Source organism: Sclerotinia sclerotiorum, genomic scaffold (genome assembly GCF_000146945.2).
Source record: "Sclerotinia sclerotiorum 1980 UF-70 scaffold_9 genomic scaffold, whole genome shotgun sequence".
Classification (NCBI taxonomy): Eukaryota; Fungi; Ascomycota; class Leotiomycetes; order Helotiales; family Sclerotiniaceae; genus Sclerotinia; species Sclerotinia sclerotiorum.
In genome coordinates this window covers 228,217-250,400 of record NW_001820827.1, presented here as the reverse complement: position 1 = coordinate 250,400, position 22,184 = coordinate 228,217, and the positions used below count along the sequence as shown (strand labels likewise).

The window sequence follows — 22,184 nt, the reverse complement described above, 5'->3', positions numbered from 1 at the left end:
TTTGTCGCAGAAAGTAAGCCGTCAAAATGACACCACGAAAGCCTCGTCAGCGTCAAAACCATCCGGGCCCTTCTCAGTTAAGTCAAGTTCAAGTCTCCGACTATGATACCGAAACTCCAGTACCAGGTCCCGCACCTCCTAGTCGTACGAACGAAGAACTCAATCTATCAGTCCTTAGACGATATCACCCCTCAATTCAGAAGATCAAGTCACTTGCTGCATCGGCTACTATGTACATGTTCTCTCTGGAATCAAAAACATGGGAGAAACTTCCTATAGAAGGTACATTATTTGTGTGCGAGCTTTCACCCTCACCAACAACTGGCGCCGAAGATTACTGTATCGTGGTGCTCAATCGCAAGGGTCTCAACAATGTAATATATAATCTCAGTGAGATGAACAACGTAGAGATCACCGGCGAGTATCTATATTGGACGGTTGAAAAGTCCGAGACGGTCGGAGGTACTCCGGTAGCGAAGGCTTTTGGCATCTTTATTCATGATGATGAGACGAGTACAAGAGTCGTGAATCAAACAGAAATTCTCAACAATTGGAAGAAGACGCAAGCCACGATGAATGATGTGCAAGCTTTGGAGAACAAGGTGGAGAACTACGGGGATAGAGGATTCGAGGGAACTCACGAAGCGGAGACTGTGACTGAAGCACAAGGAGGGAGGAGATTGAGTATAACAGATTTATTTGGTGGCCGTTGAATAATTTCAGCCAACTGATGGATGACAAGAAAAGAGGCTATGGATTACGTGAAGGGAAGGTTAATCGCTAGGGAAACAGCATGATATCACACCCATTCATACCTAATGGTAGCTCCAAGTGATCTCATAAAGGATCATTGAGTTTTATATGGTGCATTGCCCCATGGCTAGTAAATACTACAGCGCCGCAAACCCGTGTGAAGGGAACAGTAAGGGCACGCATTTGGTGGAAGTGCAGGGGATGATAGGCAGTGTAAAATGCCAGGTTTGAAGAAAAGCATCAGTGCAAAAGGTTTTATACATGTTTGTAGGGATCACAAATACAAGAAAAGCTTACAATGAGGTCAGTGACCTTCTAAAGAGAGCTTCCAGCCTTTCTAGTCCTTCCATCCTTTTGCAAGCGGAATATCTTCCAGACAGAAATCTTCCTCTCTAGCAAAATGCGACCTTTTGAACAACCCAATCGCTCTCTAATATCTGCACAAGCTTTCTCTCCCGAGGTCCTTAACAACAATACTACAAAACAAACAAAGCTACAAGGTCATCAACTCATACACTGACAATCCATCGCTTACCTAGTATATCTATATCCATGGAAATATATAACGTTTATACACCTATATATTATACAAAATGCGGAATGAGATACCCGTAAAAGCAATAGCACAATTATCTTATCTTGTTGGTTGAAATGGGAGATCATTCTAGAGAGATATATTATAATCTTACTATCGATTTTTGTGGGTGGTGGGTGGTGAAATGCTCATAGGAAGGAAGAAGGAAGAAGGAAGAAGGAAGAAGGAAGAAGGAAGAAGGAAGAAGGAAGAAGGAAGATTTTGGGAAATTGATAGAGGGGAGGGGATGTTAATGAAGGGGAAGGGTTGAGGGGTGGGAGGGGGAGCGGCTCAGTGCTTGCGCTTTGGCTTTGTTGTTTGAGAGGGGGGTAATGATGGTTATGGGGAATGGGAAATGAGAAATGAGAAATGGATCGGGAAGCGGAATGGTGGGAAGTTGATGTATACGATAGGAGGGAGGTTTTGTTTTTGAGGGAGTAGAAAGATTGAGAAGATATAGACGTGAAACGTGATTTTAGTAACTTTTCTTATGAGTAATAATCTGTGTGAAGTAAGACTGCTTCATTTTGATAGCTAATTATTAGAAAGTCACGACTCACTTATATATAGAACTACTAGGTATATATAAGAAACTGATCACATCTTCAATGAAAGGTATCTCGTTATATTTTATAATACATTATCATTCTAATGCATTAATCATTAACATCCCCATCTCTAATTACCTACGAAAGACACCCATTAATAAATACTAAAAATATCCGTCCCATTATTATAATCCACACCACAAACATCAACAAAAGAGCCCACGACCTCGGCTCTCTCATTCAACCAATCCTGAATATCTTCCTCCTTGCAACTTGTTCCTGGTCCTCCAGTACATGATACTAAATCCTGAGGACTGTTGTTCACCAGAACTCTGTAATATGTTCCGGCATCATAACCAAAGCTGTCGCATTCCATTTTCTCAATAGCGACGTTTGTTAAAAATGGAAGGATGGCGCTGGATTTCCAGGCGCGGTTGTAGTTGATGGTGTTCAATGGCATAGTACCATTAATGTTATTTGCTCCCGAATATGCGGAGTTGTTGAAGAGACCCATGGCGACAATAACTGTTGGTGGAAGTTCTCGGTGAGTGAATGAGATATAGAGATCTTGGTCGGTGGTTGCATTTGATGCATTGTTTTGCTCCGTCATCAACGTGTTAAATGTGGCATTGACCCAAGGGAAACCAATTGCACCTGAAGCATCATTTCCATAGCCAGTGTTATAGAAATATTGGATGTCGTTGGCATATTCAAATCCGAGCCAATCAGTTGGTGAAAGTACGGAAAGATCGCAGAAGGGAGATGAGCCGCGGATGACAGTCTCATAACCACATAGGAGGGACATTCCATAAACGTCATCAGCAGTGAAGTTAAAAGCTGGAGCCAGACTGTTGAAACGTGCGGTTATAGGCTTAGCATAAATCTCCTGGAATTGGCTGGACTGTTCGTTTCCAGCAGAGGAGCTGTATGCCGGACAAGCCTTGTATGGAGTCAAAGAATTCGCACTATCGTTCTTTCCTTCATATATTTGAACGATCTCGATGTCAGAAGCATCATTTGCTAGTCCGTGGGAGAATGACTGCGCAGTTTTCACAGTTCTCTCGGCAGTGGATGTCCATATCTTATTCGGTGTTCTCAAGCTTTGATATCTTTGCGCAATGTCCACGCCCAGGTTTGTAGCCTCCAATTTGCCCGACCTTGTCAACATTTCGATTTCTGGGTCGGTGATAGGAGCTTGCCATGTGGAGAGGAATGAAAGGCTTGGAATGCTCGCCCAGTTCACTGATGTATTTGCTAGCTTTTGCACAAAAGGCTCGATGTATTCTTCGTAATCGAAATCATTGGCATATATTGCGGCATGGCGGACGAGATATGCAGCTCGAGTCACATTGCACCCTTGAGGAGGAGCAGGGTCGGTTTGTGGATCTTGAGGATCAAATGGAGGTGCGGTTCCAGCCAGATGCTCTAATGGATCAAAAGAATAGGAATTTGGAGAATGAGAGACTACATTAGTAGCTTGAAGAGCGAGTGTGAGGAGCACGGCTGAGGAACGCATCTTGAGATAGAGAAGAGGGAAATCGAGATAGGAGATGAAGGAGAAAAATAAGCCCTACCGGTTGTGGTACCTTACCTTATATTCTTGTTCCTGAAAGATCTTCACCGCAAAGCTCATCATCGTGATGATTTGTTTCCCACTCAGATACTCAGATACCAACTAAACCAAGGCACAACAAAAGTACCCACGGTAACACAACCATGTGGGCTCAGTCGGCAGCTCAAGCCTCAAGGGCTTGTTTTTACCAATTTTGCTGTCAGTGATTGAGCTTGATGTCAGCCAAGATATTTATATTGGTCTAAATCTCTCCTTATCAGCCACATTGTGGCTTTAGTATCCACACGATAGAAGCAGATAGAGATTTTGGAGTGGAAAAATTACATGTTCATACGCAGAAAATTAAACATATAATAAAATCGATGTATATGGGTTTTTTCTCAATTTTCTCATGTTTCTCATGAAGATTATCTCTTGGAATTTAGTTTTACATATGTGTTTTATTTATAAACTTATCTACAAATCCACCATACCATCAAGTCTTCAGCAGCAATTCTTCCAAATCCAGCCACTTCCGTATCAAAACCACTAGCTCTTTTCGAAAAGCGGATGCTCCCAGCCACGTTTCCCGGGAGTTCGGTAGTATGGATGATAGACACTGTGGAAGGAACCAACGATTGAACGTATCGTGGATCCTGCTAAGACCAGAAAATTCGCCAATTATGGGGACGTCTGGTCTGTTCCTCGACTGCCAAACATTCCATTCTCTGTAGGCCAACATAATGAGTGTGGCTAGCGTCGACAGGAAGATGAATTGAAGGATTAGAAAGATGTAATTGAGGAAGGCTCGGATTCTTGGGGACCAACTGGAGTTGATACTGGCGATTACTTGTTTTATTGCATCCGTCTGGGTTTGTGAGCTTTTGCGACCAGAAGGCAATTGTAGTGCTTCATGTGCATCATGCCACACCTCGTTTGATGTGTCCTCTGGATTTGATTCGTCGTCTAAACCTTCCACCTGGTCCGCCGCTGTCAATATGTTCATGAAAATATCCTCCAGGTACAGGCCCGGATATAGTTCAAAGTGGTTTCATCTCCCATGAGGCCACTGCATAGCTGCGATCGAATCATCCCACCATGTCAATCTGTGGGCAATCAATCCCTCTTCCTCGCCCATCTGGTCCCATCTCATTCTATACTCCTCCCTACAATCGTCGGTTGGATAAACGCTACTGAACGCCAAGTCATTTGCAACTAGGAATTCTCCCACCCATCTCGGACCTCCAAGTAACAAAACACCTGGCTGTCCTGCAGCATCGGTAATTGTTTGCAGATAATCTGCTTTATAATCATTTGTGAAATCCAGTCCATGAGGGATGAGTGAAAAGTCTATCACATGCAACCATTCGAATTCGTGATTAGCTTTCGCAGCAAGATGTGTCTTGCCAATGGTGGAGAACCCCAGGATAATTTTTGCTCGCTGCACCTTGCCCTCGAATCGCGAGACTTCTTGTTGTTTTGGCCGAAAAGCCAGAGGGGAAGGTTCGGCCGACGGGTGAGAATATCTTGCTACACTGGATGTAGGTGATGTTGTTATTATCGCCATCCGGACTTGATTGATGCGATACAATGATTTGGCAAAGGTAGAGTCATGTTTGAAGGATTGTGTGGATAAGAGAATTTCAGGTAGTATTTATTCTGCTTGCAAGTTTTCTTTTCCGCAAATATCTTCGATGATTTGGGCAGTTAAAAACCATTGCTCTCATCAATGCTTGTCTAGCCATTGTGAAAGTTGATGCAAATGCTCATTTTCTTGGATTGAATCCTTTGAAAACAAATTCTCATGACAAAATGATTGTTTTCGAACAATCAATCATGTCTCACTTTTTTTTGGAAGAATGTCTTGGCAGCATTCCGAAAGCGTCGCTTAATTAGGGGATTCGAAGGCAACTTCTCAATACCTCAGCAGTGTTCTTCATTCAAGAATAGACTAAATCATGGCCTAGATAAATATTTCACACTCAGTGATTTTATCAAATTATCAAGGCTAATTTCTCCGCAGATTTATGCTCTGTTTTCTTGCCACCTACGAAGTTTCGTTCTGTTGTGAAGTGCACTACCACTCAAATCACAATGCATACATGCACGACGCATTGATATTTCTAAGCAGTGAGAAACGGCGAGCGAAATTTGTCTAGTCTGATTACTGCTTCCAGATATCCTAGTGCATATCTGCAAGTGAGATCGTACAATGACCTTTCAAAATTCTGCAAGTAAGCATCACCGTTTCCAATAGAACAGATCAAGGTTCAGCAATCAGAGATTCTTACTTGTTGAATTTATTTGGAACATCGTATCTCTTGCAATTACCAAGCGTTTTTGGAAATTTTAATCCCACTGGGTAGTGGTTTGAACTTCATGGGTATACTCAAAGAGATTCGGCCTTGCGAGTGTTGGAAGCCTAGATCTGGATTACAGTCCTGACTATTGAGAACCGCGGTGAGTATCGCTGTACTACCATCTCATTGACACATTATCAAGTAAAATCGGCGAGATGTGAGTCCAACTATCTATTTTATCCTTTATTGGTTACCGGTCCAACCTTCTGCCTTAACTTAGCAGCTGCGCTCATAAGCTCAAATCCGAAGATTTGGAATTATCTTATTGTATGGGCCCCGAGTAAGGCTGCATGCTTGGTAAGCGCACAGATTGAGGTACTTTTTTAGTTACCACCTTTTAAACTGAATAAGGTGGTAGTGAGCAAATCGGTGTCCAGAATTGCATGAGCCTAATTTTGTGGTTCGCGGAGTCAAGCACGCGTTTGCATATGTACCCACGTTTTCGGGCATAGTACCCCTGATCTTGAGATTCTCAAATTCATTCTGGGATGGAAAATTGCCGTCTGAAAAATGAGTGTAGCCAAACATCGTTTGATAATCGAGGAGCACGTGTAGTATTCATGACTGTTGGCGCTTAATGAAGCTATAAACACAAGACAAAGAATGCTCCCTTAGACCATACCAGAAGCCAGTGACCCGAGTCAATTTATATGACAACAAAATTTCCTATTCCCACAACCACTCACCAAAGTCAAAATCTACAATTCCCCCATCCCCGCCAAAAGGGGCGCTCGCTTCGTACCCATCCTACCACGCGCCACGCCGCAAAACCCACATGCTGCCCATCCACCATCATACTTATCAATCCTTGCCCTCTCACCTGCATACGTCTTCGCCACAGTCAAACACGAGTTTACCACGATCTTACCATCTCGTCATCTCACCTTGCAACTTTGCCGCAAACCAAGAAACTTCCAAGAAACCCCCGTTCCCCACGACTTATTGGCCTGGCCCCCAATAAATCGGGTACCAGAAATCCTGTCTCTCATCCTCCCGGAAGATATTCTTGGTGAGTTCCTCACTCGCGTAATTTCCTAATTTGGTAAACTCTTTTTTATTATATATTTTTTTGGTAAGTTTATCTATTTTGGTGTTGTCACTACTAATACTCTTTCTTTTTATTTTTAGTAGATACAGATAAAGGTAAAACATTCTGCGATATGATTAGTTCTTGACGTTAAGATGTCGTAATATTCTAGAATGGAAATAGATGGCTCGGAGGCAGTGATGGAGTATTTAGTATATAGTGGATGGATGGATGGATGGATGGATGGATGGATGGATGGAGAGTATATAAAGATAGGAGGATGAGTCAGGTAATCCGGCTGTGTAGGAGAAGATGATGAGTTAAGCTTTCCTATCTAGTCGGTAGTTATATTCTCATGGTACTTAGATTTGATGTTTCTGATGGCGAATGCGAAGTCAATACCGGTTGGTTGGTTGGTTGGTTGGTTGATTCGGACATCGGGCGGGGGAAATGTTGGTAAAAACTCCCGGATCGAGTTTAGTTTCTTGATTTGAATGATGATCCTTCGATGATATAAATGCTGAGTGTGAATGATCCCGATTGGTTAGTTTATAAATGAATAAACAGCTGTTGGTATTGTTAATTTTACGTCCTTTCTCATGGGGTTGTAGGAAGTGACAAAGATAGAAAATAGAAGCTAGAGTTTCTAGTTTGAGACGTATACGATAGAAGTTGGGAACAGTACAGTCGCATTGTATGTATATTGTATATATCAAGTGTTGTGAAAGTCTATAGTGTACTCATATAAATCGTAAAACCTTGTCGCCGTTCCAAGCGCCCACAGCCAGTTCGCACTGGTAATCTAAAAAATCTAAAACCGGAAAACCTTAACATAATGCATGCCTCATCCGTTGTAGTAATTGACCAATCCCCAGCTCCCAGTATGTCGACCAGAAACACTAATAATACAATTCTATACCATACGTCATGCAAAATCCCAATGCCAAAACAATGCTAGTTTTAAATGAATCCCAAGCCCCTAAAGTCCATTCCCAGGAGGATAACCGTGCTCAAAACAGTGTGCATTGATTAAACGATAATTTGTTGCACGTTGCGAGATTTTGGTGAAGTGCTATAGGACTTCGGTCGTTTGCTTGTGTAGTTACAAGCCCCTGTCACAACTCCAATAACCTGCGAGGGACTTGTTAAAGATCCGCGCTAGTAAGGTGGTGAATGCACGTTGCAAACATATCCGACGAGTAATGTTCTTTCTTCAACATGATGGCCCCGTACTCCGTATGCAGGACACCTGTCTATAGCGTGGGTGTAGTAGGTACATCCACAGACAGAATAACGTTCGACGAGGACGTAGCACATGATTTCAGATTGGCGTGACTTGATAGTTGTGATATGGAGGCGGGGCAGGTGAAAGATTTGCGGGATGCAAATGCGTTACTCGTCGGATTTTTAGAGATGATCGAGATACGAGGCGTGGAGAAGACAGCGAGAAGTGTGTGATTTGCGAATTGTAGACGAGAAGACTTCCGTCGAGTGTCCATGTCTTATATAGACTAAGTCTGCAATGGTCATTATAAATTTAGCAAGAGAGAAGGGTGCCTTGAAGAGCGGTGATCCTTCAAGTCTTCGCCTCACTATTGTAGCTGAGATCAAGGCTGCCATGACTATAATGACTTCTTCCATTATAGACATGACTCCTTGATGAAATACGAGTGTTGAGCCTCCACAGGTAGCCAGAACCTCTTTAGGCTCCATGGTAGGAAGCCGAGGTATGGTGAGGAGCTGTATAATTAGTTGCAAGGGAGAAAGATAGGTCTGAGGGGTGACGGTAATCTTCTTAAAAGAATACAGGAACGTTGATTATTTTCAGGGGGAGTGGCATAACTTTAAGGGCTGAGCCCTTGCCATTTAGGCCAGGCACACTAATGACACCAAACGCATTAAATAGAATGCTTCCAATTGGATCGGGCTCGGCCTATATGTCGCACCGCATGGAGTTTCAGTCATGTGTTTTGCAGTACCTGATAGAAATTCTCCAGCTGCAGCCCTACCATAGGGCTACGATCTTCGTGCAACGTGTGTACATTATCTCTTTCAGCCCTTCTACTGGTCTCTGGTGAGTGTTTACGATGGGGAGTATATTCTAGAAACATAATCTGATGCCTAAGTATGCGGTCAGAAAAATTTCCATTTTGCATGCTATTTTGTTGACGTACTGTGTATAACTGCCTGTTCTATTACCTCGAGTTCCTATATCCGGAACGACCGTAACGACGCACACCAAATTCGCTTTGCCTGAATGTCTGGTTTGGTTATCAAACAACCAGCACCAATGATGACGCTGAAAGTTAGTATCCTGCGGTCAGCACTCTTCTTATCTGCCAAGGCCCTGGAATCGCTCTGAGTACAATCTACTAATTTGAACTGGAGACCTAAGCACGCATTGTTAGTGCTCTTAGATATACTCATTAATAGATCCCACAGGTTGAGTGTAGGATCTAGTGGATCTCCGACGTAGCTTTGCTGAGGCTTACGTCTCATTGTTATTTGACTCAGGTAATACTGAAGTGATTGTTTGACCAAAATCGACAAATTGCAGAAAATCATCAGTGGATGCAAGGAGTGACTCGGACGCTTGTAAAGGGAATGGATGTGAGCGTAATCTTGAGTAGCTAATAATCATGCACAGGACGATACTTTTGCGAGAACTCATGCAAGTTCAAGGTGTCGCATAAGCCTTATCAGTATTGAGTATGCTACCGGCTCAGATGTTGACTCCGAATTTCCTGACTTTAACTAGTCGTAGCAAAAAACGGCTGTCAAGAATTGTTTCAATACCCCTTTATTTGTAGTAATACTTCGACAATACTTTATCTGTCGTAAAGTAAACCTTTTTAAATAGTTCTCTGCTTTGTACAGAGACGTTAAGAATCTATCTTGCAAGCTACTGGCTAAATATGCATGTCGTACCGTTTGTTTTCCACTATCCGTTCCAAGTAGAAGTGCCGAGTCAGAGTGAGATACAACCGTTGACGCATCATGCAAGCACATGACAGGATGACAGCTCAAACGTTCTGAAAAAGGATAAATACAGGCGCCTCCGATAGATACGGTTATTCGGCATGAGAAGAATGATAGGTTGAAAGAGCAGCAAGGTAAGCTCACTTGAATGAAGCCAATTCTCTCATACTCGTGAACCAGGTTTGCATCGAGCATACCACCAAGAAGGGTGTGAACCATGCCACGTGGAGATATAATGGAAAACCGACTGCGCGGAAATCACAGGTATTGTAGTACCCTTGAATAAGCCTTTTGTATCATTGAATCTGATCGAAACATTCAAATTCAAACAGTCTTTGGAGTCTAGAATTCAACAAGAACAAACTATTTCAAATATTGGATTGTTGAAAACCCTTGTACTCTGGATAGCAAATAGAATGTAAGGTAGATAAATGAAACAGGTAATATATTGAAGATCAATCATATCTTGAAATTAAGGAAAAAATAAAGAATTGTAGCAACAAGAACAATAAAGCAATACTGGACATGTTTTCTGCTCAGTAGACCCAATGAAAACCTATTTTGATCGCATTGTAAGTCACGTGAGTTGACAACCTTCAGTAGGGATGAGGAACGAGAAACCTGGTTTTCGTTTAGTAGTGTTCTCGATCGCAACATAACAACCATTTCATCTCCCCATATATAATATCTGCCTCCATTTCGATTGTGATGCATCGATGAATGGATTTGTTGACTCTGTGAATATATCCTATGATCATCTATCTGCATTCCATGGGACCTTGCTTTCTCATGTCGCTGTTCCCATGGGATGCCTCATCCTCAACAATAGGGAGATCGAAAGAGAATTGTGAACTAGCGATAATTCAATTCTCGAGCTTTCGGTGTCAAATTGTGGTTTTGATGGGAGAGGGCCAGAGGTAATAGCATCATGCATGCAGATATGTTTTGATCCTCACGTTCATGCTCCCGCAACAATAGTTCGTGGGCTTCGAATTGATCATGTCGACAGACCTGGCGGTTTGTACCAAAGGAAACATCAAGCATCAATGATATAAGGAAGGTATAAGGCATATATAGTTGCCATTCTCAAGACCTGATCATTATTCCTCAATAGAGGAGCTCTTATTTCTTACTGTATAGCCACCGAATTAGTTCTATTGCAGTTTGAAATTCACTTATTGTTCTCGAATAAGGATTAAAAGTTTGATTGAGAGGGTGTATTCACTTCTCCCGTTGGTGGCGGCAAATGCGTGAGGCTTATGAAATAACAGTTACAGCCTATCACAAGTGTAGAGGCCTGATCTATAATGATTGTTTTGGTTTGTATGAGCCTTTACCAGTTGGATCAATAAGGTTGCAGGTCACTGCCCCAAATGAAGAAAATGTTAATCTCGCTTCATGATCCCGCGGTTTGCAACCAATGAAGAAAATCCTACTGTGCCTTGTGCCATTCAAAGGAAGCACTCTACCAAATTAGTCCAATATAATTCAACTCCGCCTAGGATTTGTAGTTCCAAAAATATAGGACGAAGACAATAAGCAATGCTTATAATTATTCCCGTGGGCAGTATCTTTTCTCGATTTCTCGTTTTGCAATTCGCTCTTTTTCTCTTCCTTAGCTTCAATCTCAATTGTCTGAAATGCATCCAAAAAATCCAAGAATGAGGCTGTTGACCTTGTTGTCGATGAGTGTCTTGTTAAATCCAGCAACAGCAGCAACAGTAGACGGGTCATGCGCAGCAATTGCGAATATTTTCAAATCATATAGCTCAGTCCATCCAAAAGGTAAAGCGAACTTTGTATGTTTACGGTTCGTAACTAATACAATATTCTAGAAACAAACCATCCAACCTTTAATGCGTCTGTCGCTCTTCAATGCCTTCAATCTGTACCCTTAGATGTGCAACGTTCATCGGACTTTGTCGATTACATAGAGCCATACTGGCAGTTCCAGAGCACTCTAGCCTATCTCAAAGACCCTCCGCCAGATTATCCATTACCTGGAGCTGACATGCTCGGAGGGCTGGCGGAAATCAAAGACAATATCAACTCGGGATATTATGCAAACCAATGGGACTTCGAAAAGGACCTTCATGCCCTAGGAAATATTTTGCCTCATGATTTTCATGTCAACCTACCTCTTCCTTTGATGAGCGTCTTTTCGTTCTCTACTTTAGATGGACCGCTGGTATCGGTATCATCCGATGGCTTATCCCTTCCAGATATATACTTTAAATGTATGTTCTGCTTTGTACTCCGTTTCTTTATCATTCAGTGATTGGAAACTAATTTTGCACAGATGATCTTGACAAGCAGAGAAACGTGACACTATCAAAAACTGGAAATTGGACAGCTTCGCCGCTGGTCAAAGTCAACGATCAAAATGCCACTCTATATCTTGAATTCCTCAGTCAGAATACGGGTATTTATCAAGACAATGACGCCAACTACAACCAACTGTTCTATTCGTTGCCAAATTTGGCCTTTTTTGGGAGTAGTGGATCGTTCACCTCTGGAGGTTATCTTTATGGATTTTCAGCAGACGTTATAAGATACACCTTCGCCAATGGAACTGTTGTGAATGCGAGAACCCAGGCATTGACAAGCATCAACTTTACATCCATATCTTCGGGACAGGATCTGTTCAATGTTGTTGATCTACCAAAATCAGAATCAGCTTCTTCGAGTTCCTCGGCCTCGGATGGTCGGCAAAGCACCAAAACCAAGACTGCGGCGAGATCGATTACATCACTTGCAGGCTATCCCGAGCCAATCGCAATGCATCCGGATGGCTACACAAGCGGTTATTTCTTTGAAGACACGATGACTGCAATATTGGTGATGCAGGGTTTCATTGATCCTTACCAAACGGACGGTAAGGCAGCACTCGAACAACAAAGGGTGATTAGCGAGTTCTTAGCAGAATGCAACAAGGCCAAAATGGAGTACTTAATCGTAGACGTACAAGCAAACGGAGGTGGAGATTTGTTCAGCGGATACGATGCTTTCAAACAGATTTTCCCAGCACTCGAGCCGTTTGGGGCATCAAGATACCGAGCTACACCGCTAGTAAACTACATGGGGACCATATTTACTGGCGCCGGAACTTATGATGCTAGCCATGATTATCTCTATCAGACACAGTCACAGCTTGATGGCAATGGACAGCCATTCCAAAGTTGGAACCAGGAAGACCCAAACACGCCGATCTATGGTGACAACTTCACCGCGGAACTTCGTTACAACCTCTCAGATCTCGTCACGATGGTAGGTTACTTACTTTGTAGTTAGTCGACTCATGCTAAATATTCCGTAGTCTCAATCAGGTGGTATTAATGTAACAGGCTACCTAAGTGACAGTAACCCTCCTCCAGCGGTCTTCAATGCCTCAAATGTTGTGATGCTCATGGATGGCGGTTGTGGCTCTACGTGTGCCATTTTTGCTGAGATGATGAAGGCTCAAGGTGGTGTTCGAAGTGGTAAATTAGTAGATTTTCAGTTGCATTGATTATTTCCACTAACAGATCTTTAGTTGCCGTTGGTGGTCGCCCGCAACCAGGCCCTCAACAGGGCGTCTGCGGCTCGAAGGGCGCGCAGGTGCTTACCTACAACTCCATTGCTTCTCACATTGAAGCTCTGCCAGATGCACAAGCTTCTTATCTCCAGAAAAGCCTCCCGTTACCCGACTATCCAGCCCCAGAATATATCCCAAATATTAATGCCAATGTATCTCTTGGGTCCACTTCGACCTTAATGTCTGGTGGACGTTTCAACCTCCGAAACAATATGCATGATGGTGATGAAACCTTTACACCTTTACAATTTCAATACGAAGCTGCAAATTGCCGCTTGTTCTATACACAAGACGATATCTACGATATCACGGGATTATGGATGAGAGTTCAGTCAGTTGTATGGAGAGGCCAACCATGTGTAGCAGGTAGTACTATTCTCGATGATGATACAATTCCCGCGAGAGCCTACGATACGGTACCATTCGGGGATTCAGCTTTACCAAATATTGAGCTACCGGCACAACCAGGCCTTGTTCCTATTGGCAAAGGAGTCAAATCTTGGGCTAGTGAAAGTGGAAGTAGAGAGGAGACTGCACAAAAAGCATTCGTCGGAGCTATCTGGAATGGATTACAATAATCTTTCCCGTGCATGGAGTGGGACTTTAGATTCCGAATATTTCTTGCATTGACGGTATTAATAGATATATGCTGTTGGAGTTTGAAACATTTGGGCATTATGGAGGAAACTGTTAATATTGCATCTGGTATTTGTTCATGAGCGAATGCCTGGGGAGTAATAGTATCACATGCATTGGTGCAGGATTATAATAGAATTTAATGAAGGGCAGTATTAATGTTTGGTGAAGAAGATGGATTTGCTTACTCAGCCGCTTCCCCATGGGGTGAGCATTGCAACAATAAAGGAAAGCGAGGACGAGCAACCATGATCAATGAAACAATCGATATTCCACCTCAAAAAGCCAACAAATACAAATAGCAGATATAGATAGTAACCAAATAGATCTAAAGTATTAAACCTTTCCCCAACCTTCATATAAAAATTATATCCACTTCTAATAACTCTTTTTGGTGAATCTGGTAGAGAACTTGTTAGTCATGTGATATTAAACCTGAGGCATGAATATCAGCTCGGTAAGCTTTTAGCGTCAAAAATCCATCTGGCGTGCTGATATTTTCGCGTTGCTGTACTTATGAACCACCAAAGCACTGCCTTCGCACCTTTTTTGCGCTTCTCCATCATCCATAGTAGATAACTTTAACCTCCACGACCGATGAAAAGAACCGCCTACCAAAGTCGCCAATCCCCCTCATCCCCCCTTGACTTCAACGATATCAATTTTAATTTCAATCCTAACCAAAATTTCTGATTCGTTACGATATCCCTTTTTGTAAAGAAAATAATTCCTACTTTTTCTTACAATACCCAGTTTTCTCCGTTTGTGATCATCGACTTCTCTTTTGGGTCCATCCATTTTACACACATCAACTTTATCGAGAGAAGCATCGCGCCAAGTTGTTGCATCTATCAAAAGCTCGTTCAACATCAACACTAAACGCGCCCATTCATTTGGTCGCGCGATTACAATCATCTTTTTCCTATCGACGTGTCTACACATTGTCGAATCGTTGTTGACTTGATCAATACATCTTTTTGAACCATACGCGCCTCAACATAACATTGTACCTCATGCGCAAGGCTGCCTTTGATATGTGCTGAAGCTTACCTTGACGCCAACAAACACAATCCCAAAGTCCACTTAATACGCACTTTATACCCTTATGCTGCCATGGCCTCGACAATCCAGAACGCGCCGGCTGTTCAACAGCTCGGTTCATCTATGTCTAATGAGATGAACCCGCAAATACAAGCTCTATTACAGGTAAGCTTTTCCCAGACCATATTTTCGATTATTTCCCACACACTGTGTCAATTTGTATCTTGCTAACTCTTTGGGTTCATAGAGGTATAAACAGATGAAAGAACAAGGCGTGTCAGAAAAAGATCCCGAGTTTATAAAAGTCCACCAAACTCTCTCAACCTTTCGCATGCATCGGCAGAAAGCTGCATTTGCACAACAACAGCAGCAGATGATGCAACAGCAACAACAAAATGCTAACAGCATCGCGGCAAATGGTTCGACTCTGGCCCGACCTCCGTCTACCTCTAGCACGATTTCCAGCGCGCAAGTACCTGCGACATCCTCACTTGGTCCTTCAGCGATTCCCGCGACTGCAGCAAGCTCTGCCGCATCCAAAGTAGCCGCTGGCCCACAGAAACCAACCGGGAGCTCTGGCTATTTTTCGCCAGAACAGCTGAGCATGTTGAAGCACCAAATTTATGCATTCAAATGTTTGTCGAAGAACTTAGGAATTCCGTCACAAACTCAGCAGCAACTATTTGCGTCGCAAAAGAAACCGCCTACGTCCACCGAACAAGTACTAGCTACTACTCAACAGCCTGGCGAGGATGCCCAGCCTACTGCCAATGGAGTAGAAACTACCTCAGCTCAAAAAGTCGAAGGGCCCAAATTTCATCAATATACCGGATTTGAAGACCCGCGTGAAATACTTCTGAAGCAAATTAGCTATAGCACGCATAAGCTTCGAGGACAACGTCCTATAATTCCATCTATCTTTCCGACCGGTGTCAATATTGAAGAACTTCGCCAAAAACGAGCTGACATTATCCACAATCGCATGAACGCGAGACTTAATGAATTGAGATCATTACCTGCAAACATTGCGCATGTAGATGCACGAGATGACGATATGGTGCCGGATGACTCTCTTAGGCGTAAAGCATTGATCGAGATGAAGATGTTAGCACTGTATGATAAACAGAGGGCGTTACGTGAGAGAGTCGGTAGACAGATGATTCAATACGATAACCTAGCGATGACGGCCAACAGAAGCATTTACCGCCGCATGAAGAAACAATCACTCCGAGAAGCTAGGATTACCGAAAAATTGGAGAAGCAGCAGCGTGACGCTCGTGAGACACGGGAGAAGAAGAAGCACACCGATTACCTGCAAACAGTCCTTAACCATGCTCGTGAGGTCAATTTGGCTGGGCAGAACCAGAGACAGAAGATGGTTAAATTAGGCCGTATGATGGTAACCCAACATCAAAATATCGAGAAGGAAGAACAAAAGCGCATCGAGCGAACAGCGAAGCAGCGTCTCGCAGCTTTGAAATCGAACGATGAAGAGGCATATCTGAAATTGTTAGATCAAGCAAAAGATACTCGTATCACTCACTTGCTGAGACAAACAGATGGTTTCTTGTCTCAACTTGCTGCATCGGTGAAGGAACAACAACGAAAAGCGGCAGAGCGTTATGGTGATGATGGTGGTGACTTTGAGGAGGATGAGTCTGAAGATGATGATGAAGAAGAACCAGATACACGCAAGATCGATTACTATGCTGTTGCTCATCGCATTAAAGAAGAAGTCACCAAGCAACCTAGCATTCTTGTTGGTGGCACTCTGAAGGAATATCAATTGAAGGGTTTGCAATGGATGATTTCGCTGTACAACAACAACCTGAACGGTATCTTAGCAGACGAGATGGGTCTTGGTAAAACTATTCAAACCATCAGTTTGCTCACATATTTGATCGAGGTCAAAAAGCAGAATGGCCCTTTCCTAGTAATCGTTCCGCTGAGTACCTTGACGAATTGGACTCTTGAGTTCGAAAAGTGGGCCCCGTCGATTGGAAAAATTGTTTACAAGGGTCCGCCAAACACAAGAAAACAACAACAAAATCACCTTCGTTACGGAAATTTCCAAGTACTTTTGACTACATACGAATATATCATCAAGGATAGACCAATTTTGAGCAAGATCAAATGGGTGCACATGATCATTGATGAAGGTCATCGTATGAAGAACGCACAGTCGAAGCTTAGTGCTACTCTCACACAGTACTACACTACTCGTTACCGTTTAATTCTTACCGGTACTCCCCTCCAAAACAATCTACCGGAACTCTGGGCGTTGCTCAATTTCGTTCTTCCAACCATCTTCAAGTCTGTCAAGTCTTTCGATGAATGGTTCAATACTCCATTCGCCAACACGGGTGGTCAGGACAAGATGGAGCTTACCGAAGAAGAACAAATTCTTGTTATTAGACGTCTACACAAAGTTTTACGACCTTTCTTGCTCCGTCGTCTTAAGAAGGATGTCGAAAAGGACCTTCCTGACAAGACTGAAAAAGTTATCAAGTGTAAATTCTCGGCCCTGCAAGCCCGTCTCTATAAACAAATGGTCACTCACAACAAGCTCGTTGTTAGCGATGGGAAAGGAGGCAAGACTGGAGCTAAGGGTCTGAGCAATATGATCATGCAATTGCGAAAGCTTTGTAACCATCCCTTTGTGTTTCGCGAAGTTGAAGATCAAATGAATCCTAACAATTTCATCAATGATACTTTATGGCGCAGTGCAGGGAAATTCGAGTTGCTCGACCGTATTTTGCCAAAGTATCAAGCAACTGGACATAGAGTTTTGATGTTTTTCCAGATGACGGCCATCATGGACATCATGGGAGAATTTCTAGATTACAGAGGCATCAAATTTATGAGATTGGATGGTACGACTAAATCTGATGATCGTTCTCTTCTCCTCAAGGAGTTTAACGCACCAGATTCTCCATACTTTTGTTTCTTGCTGTCAACCCGTGCTGGAGGTCTGGGTTTAAATTTGCAGACCGCTGACACTGTCATCATCTACGATTCGGATTGGAATCCTCATCAAGATTTACAGGCTCAGGATCGTGCCCATCGTATTGGTCAAAAGAATGAAGTTCGTATTCTTCGACTAATCAGTTCCAACTCAGTCGAGGAAAAGATTTTGGAAAGAGCAAAGTTCAAGCTCGATATGGATGGCAAGGTCATTCAAGCTGGTAGATTCGACAATAAGTCATCCGAAACCGATCGTGACGCAATGCTTAGGGTTATGTTGGAAACAGCTGAAGCTGCTGAGTCTATGGAGCAGGACGACATGGACGATGAAGAGCTCAACGAAATCTTGGCACGATCTGACGAGGAGATTGTCAAGTTCCGACAAATGGACGAGGAACGAAACAAAGATTTACTCTACGGCAATAACCCTCAAAGCAAGCGTATTCCTCGTCTAATGGTAGAAAGTGAGCTTCCGGAAATCTACATGTCAGATGGGAATCCCATATCCGACGAACCAGAGGCGCCACAAGGTCGTGGTGCAAGAGAGCGCACTCGCGTCAAGTACGACGACGGTCTCACGGAGGAGCAATGGACTATGGCTGTGGATGATGATGAGGATTCTCCAGAAGCCGCAGCAGCTCGTAAAGCAGCTAGGGCTGATCGTCGAGAACGAAACAAGGCAAGAAAGCTTGGTCAACTAAATGGTCCTCTTTCACCTGCTGGTAGTCGTGATAGCTCAGAAGATCCTGAACCTGAGCCTGAGCCAACACCCAAGAAGGGACGTGGTCGCAAGCCAGGTGTTAAGGTTGAGAAGCGAAAGGCCGATGACTTTGATGATGAACCACCGCCAAAGCGAAAGCGTGGCGGTCCTGGGCGCCCACCAAGAATTCCTAACGGAGACATCTTGACGCCCAAGACTCGTATGACTCTCCAAGCCAGCTTGAAGATTGTCTTTGACCATCTGATGCATTTGAAATCTCTACCCGAATCTCCAGACTCGCAAGGAGAGCAAACCGCACGGGAGATCATATTTCCATTTGTTTCCTTGCCATCGAAGAAAGACTTTCCAGATTATTACGTGATTATCAAGGAGCCAATTGCTATGAAGCTTATTGAAAAGAAAATAAACAAGAGAGAATACAACAGTCTCCAGGATTTCAAAAAAGATATCGACACTCTCTGCACCAATGCTAAGACGTATAACGAGGATGGCAGTTTGATCTATGTTGATGCTGTTGCGATCAGCGTAAGTTGAATTGATATCCACACACATCACAATACTAACAAATACTAGGAGGAGTGTGAATCTCGAATTCAAGATGAAGTTAACGAGCATCCGGAGCTTGGTGCTGAAGGTGATGAGACATCACGAAACGGTGGCTCAACGGCTCCTACTACGAGTGCCGGTACCCCTTTGCCAGCACCAGGGCCAAGCACGAAGTTGAAGCTTACATTCAATAAGCAGGCGGCTAATGGCAGAAATAGTAGTATTCAAAGTGACGACGATGACGATGATGAGTAGACACTCATACATGAGATTCATTGTGATTCATGATTGGGAGGGGGGTTGGGTTTATTGGGTTACTTTTCTCGCGCGTACGATCCCGTGCATGTTGTTTTTTTAGTGGCGTTTACATCACATGGAAAGGAGTTAGTTGAAAGGGGAAAATATATTTGCGCATTTGACGCGAAGGCATGACAATGGCCTTTTCTATTCTATCAAAAGGCCCTTGCTTAGAATGTATTCTAATAGAAGCGAATGAGATGCATGAGAGATATTCCATAGTGGTCGGTAGCCTATTGGCTGAAATGGAGAGACTGTGTAAAAGTGCTGATTGAATGGAAGGATTGTATAATGAGATTTACATTGTGGAGCAAACTTCTGACTATAATAGTAATGAACAAGTCAAGTCTTGTTGGTAGCTATATTATGGTGTTGTTGAACTATATCGGGCTTAGCGTAACCCTTCTCAGATAAAGGTCCGAGCTTAAATTTATAGCGTTGTCATAATACCCGTATTCAAAGGCTTTCAGGTTTATTATCTGCAATATTTCAGCATTGCATACAGCAGAAAAATATCAGCTCACGGGTCGAATTTCTTTGCAAATTTTATCGGTTTGTTGCACAAAGCTTTCGCAGATGAGGAAATTTTCAACTCGATAGGTTGATCCTCGACGCGACTTTCCCCAGTTCTTCGATTGCGCCAATTGCTCAGGCTCTTCCATACTCAACAACGCGTAGAATAGCAATCTAACATCATGTCTGCCAACAAGAATGGCCATATCAATGGCGGCGCAAATGGTTATGATGCTGGGAATCCAAATGGGAGAATGATTAGCAAACGATTTTCCGACATTCCCTCAGCTATCGATATTCCAGTGACTGGAGAAGATGATGATCAAGCAGTCGAAATCGATCTCGAAGATTTACTGGACGACCCTACCGAATTGTGTACATTACTCGAAAATGAAGGCGCGGCTCGCACATATTGGATGACTGTTGCATTGGCATACGCGAAGCAGAAGAAGGTCGATCATGCCATTGAGATGTTGACGAAAGGCCAATCTGCTATGCGTGGCGGCAACAAAGAGAGACTAAGTATGCTCACATGCTTATGCTGGATGTATCTCTGGAAAAGTAAAGAGGCGCCTCGCCATCGGCCAGATAACTTGGAGGATGGAGATGAGATTAAAACGAAAGAGGATTGGTTGAAGATGGCGACGTCGAATTTAAACGATGCTTCCCGGATTAATCCATCTTTTCCACCACTATTTCTAGCTCGAGGTGTTTTGCAGCTCCTCCGAGCTTCCACTCGGCCGTTCCCTAAGAATAATACAGCTCCCGGCGCACTGGATCCTGAGAAGGCTGAGCTTCTGCGAGGAGCTCAAAAGTCATTTGAGGATGCGATAAAGGCCTCACATGGCAGGAATATGTTGGCAGTTTTGGGTAAAGCGAGAGCTGCATTTTCAATGGGAAAATACGCGGAGGCCTTGGAAGGATACCAAGAGGCATTGCGGTCAATGCCCGACCTGGTAGACCCCGATCCAAGAATTGGAATAGGCTGTTGTTTCTGGCAATTGGGTTTCAAGGAAGACGCAAAAGCCGCTTGGGAACGATCACTAGAAATCAATCCGGATTCGAAGGTCGCAAACATATTACTTGCTCAGTTCTATCTCGATCAAAGCGCACATGTACCAACGAACAGCCCCGAATTCATCCAGTTATACAAGAAAGCCATGACCGAGTACACTCAAAGATCCTACAAGGTCGATAAAGATATGCCCTTGACTTGTGCTACTTTTGCCGGATACTTTTTATCGCGAAAATCTATGCCAAATGTCGAAGCCCTAGCCCAAAAGGCCATTCAATACACAGACGTCAATGCGATTGCAAGTGATGGATGGTATTTGCTTGCGAGGAAAGAGCACTTTGATGATAATTATGAAAAGGCTTTGGATTACTATGGCCGGGCCGATGATGCGCGTGGTGGTATTGATAGAGGATATATGCCTGCTAAATTTGGAGCTGCGCAATTATCTGTGCTGAAAGGTGACTTTGGCGAAGCAAAACTACGACTGGAGAAAATTATTCAACAATCCAAGAATATTGAAGCCATGATTTTACTTGGAACGTTGTATGCGGAAGAAGTGTTCAGCAGTCAGGAAAGTGGAGTCAAGGAAGATAAGACCACGGAATTCAAAAAAGCTATCGGTTACTTGGAGAATGTCCGTACAGCATGGAAGGATCCCAAGAAGAATCTCGTTCCTGATGCCTCGGTTCTTCTTAATCTTGCGAGACTTTACGAAACAGAGCAACCGGAGAAGAGCTTGCAATGCCTTCAGCAAGTGGAGCAGATCGAGTTTGACCAAATCCCAGCTGCAGACAGGCCAGAGGAGACGGATGACGAGGCCGCATACAAAAGTGCTATGCGCGAAAACTTATCCCCTCAGCTCCTGAACAACATAGGATGCTTTTACTATCAATCCGAGAAATACGATCAAGCTCGCGAGATGTTCCAATCTGCATTAAACGCTTGCGTTAAGGCTGGTGAAAAGCTTGAAGGTATGGATACCGATGCATTGGTCACTACTATCAGCTTCAATCTCGGGCGCACGTATGAAGCTAGCGGTATGCCTGACGAAGCCAAGACTGTTTACGAAGGACTGTTGGGCCGC

The 22,184-nt window shown here is 43.4% G+C and overlaps 8 protein-coding genes across 8 annotated transcripts in view; 4 read left to right on the top strand and 4 right to left on the bottom strand.

Annotated features, from left to right (window-relative positions):
* Positions 1-26: 26 nt before the first annotated feature.
* Positions 27-713, top strand: SS1G_07023 (hypothetical protein; the record flags this gene model as incomplete). The annotated part of the gene is made up of 1 exon (XM_001591527.1): positions 27-713. One exon carries the CDS (start codon positions 27-29, stop codon positions 711-713), a length of 687 nt encoding a protein of 228 aa, XP_001591577.1.
* Positions 714-2,029: 1,316 nt separating this feature from the next.
* On the bottom strand, positions 2,030-3,391 carry SS1G_07022 (hypothetical protein; the record flags this gene model as incomplete). The annotated part of the gene is made up of 1 exon (XM_001591526.1): positions 2,030-3,391. One exon carries the CDS (start codon positions 3,389-3,391, stop codon positions 2,030-2,032), a length of 1,362 nt encoding a protein of 453 aa, XP_001591576.1.
* A 1,087-nt stretch (positions 3,392-4,478) lies between these two features.
* SS1G_07021 (predicted protein) lies at positions 4,479-4,994 on the bottom strand (the record flags this gene model as incomplete). The annotated part of the gene is made up of 1 exon (XM_001591525.1): positions 4,479-4,994. One exon carries the CDS (start codon positions 4,992-4,994, stop codon positions 4,479-4,481), a length of 516 nt encoding a protein of 171 aa, XP_001591575.1.
* A 3,227-nt stretch (positions 4,995-8,221) lies between these two features.
* SS1G_07020 (predicted protein) lies at positions 8,222-9,313 on the bottom strand (the record flags this gene model as incomplete). The annotated part of the gene is made up of 4 exons (XM_001591524.1): positions 8,222-8,554; positions 8,622-8,747; positions 9,094-9,113; positions 9,307-9,313. 4 exons carry the CDS (start codon positions 9,311-9,313, stop codon positions 8,222-8,224), a joined length of 486 nt encoding a protein of 161 aa, XP_001591574.1.
* Positions 9,314-11,039: 1,726 nt separating this feature from the next.
* Positions 11,040-13,945, top strand: SS1G_07019 (hypothetical protein; the record flags this gene model as incomplete). The annotated part of the gene is made up of 5 exons (XM_001591523.1): positions 11,040-11,112; positions 11,629-12,030; positions 12,093-13,060; positions 13,110-13,272; positions 13,326-13,945. 5 exons carry the CDS (start codon positions 11,040-11,042, stop codon positions 13,943-13,945), a joined length of 2,226 nt encoding a protein of 741 aa, XP_001591573.1.
* A 691-nt stretch (positions 13,946-14,636) lies between these two features.
* On the bottom strand, positions 14,637-14,918 carry SS1G_07018 (predicted protein; the record flags this gene model as incomplete). The annotated part of the gene is made up of 1 exon (XM_001591522.1): positions 14,637-14,918. One exon carries the CDS (start codon positions 14,916-14,918, stop codon positions 14,637-14,639), a length of 282 nt encoding a protein of 93 aa, XP_001591572.1.
* A 249-nt stretch (positions 14,919-15,167) lies between these two features.
* On the top strand, positions 15,168-19,530 carry SS1G_07017 (hypothetical protein; the record flags this gene model as incomplete). Its single annotated transcript, XM_001591521.1, has 3 exons — positions 15,168-15,209; positions 15,292-19,254; positions 19,303-19,530. 3 exons carry the CDS (start codon positions 15,168-15,170, stop codon positions 19,528-19,530), a joined length of 4,233 nt encoding a protein of 1,410 aa, XP_001591571.1.
* Positions 19,531-20,267: 737 nt separating this feature from the next.
* The window catches only part of SS1G_07016 (hypothetical protein), a gene marked incomplete at both ends in the record, with an annotated part of 3,768 nt that continues 1,851 nt past the window's right edge, over positions 20,268-22,184 (top strand). Inside the window, one exon of the mRNA XM_001591520.1 lies at positions 20,268-22,137. Coding sequence (XP_001591570.1) covers positions 20,268-22,137 — 1,870 coding nt within the window. The remainder of the gene's footprint in view (positions 22,138-22,184) is intronic.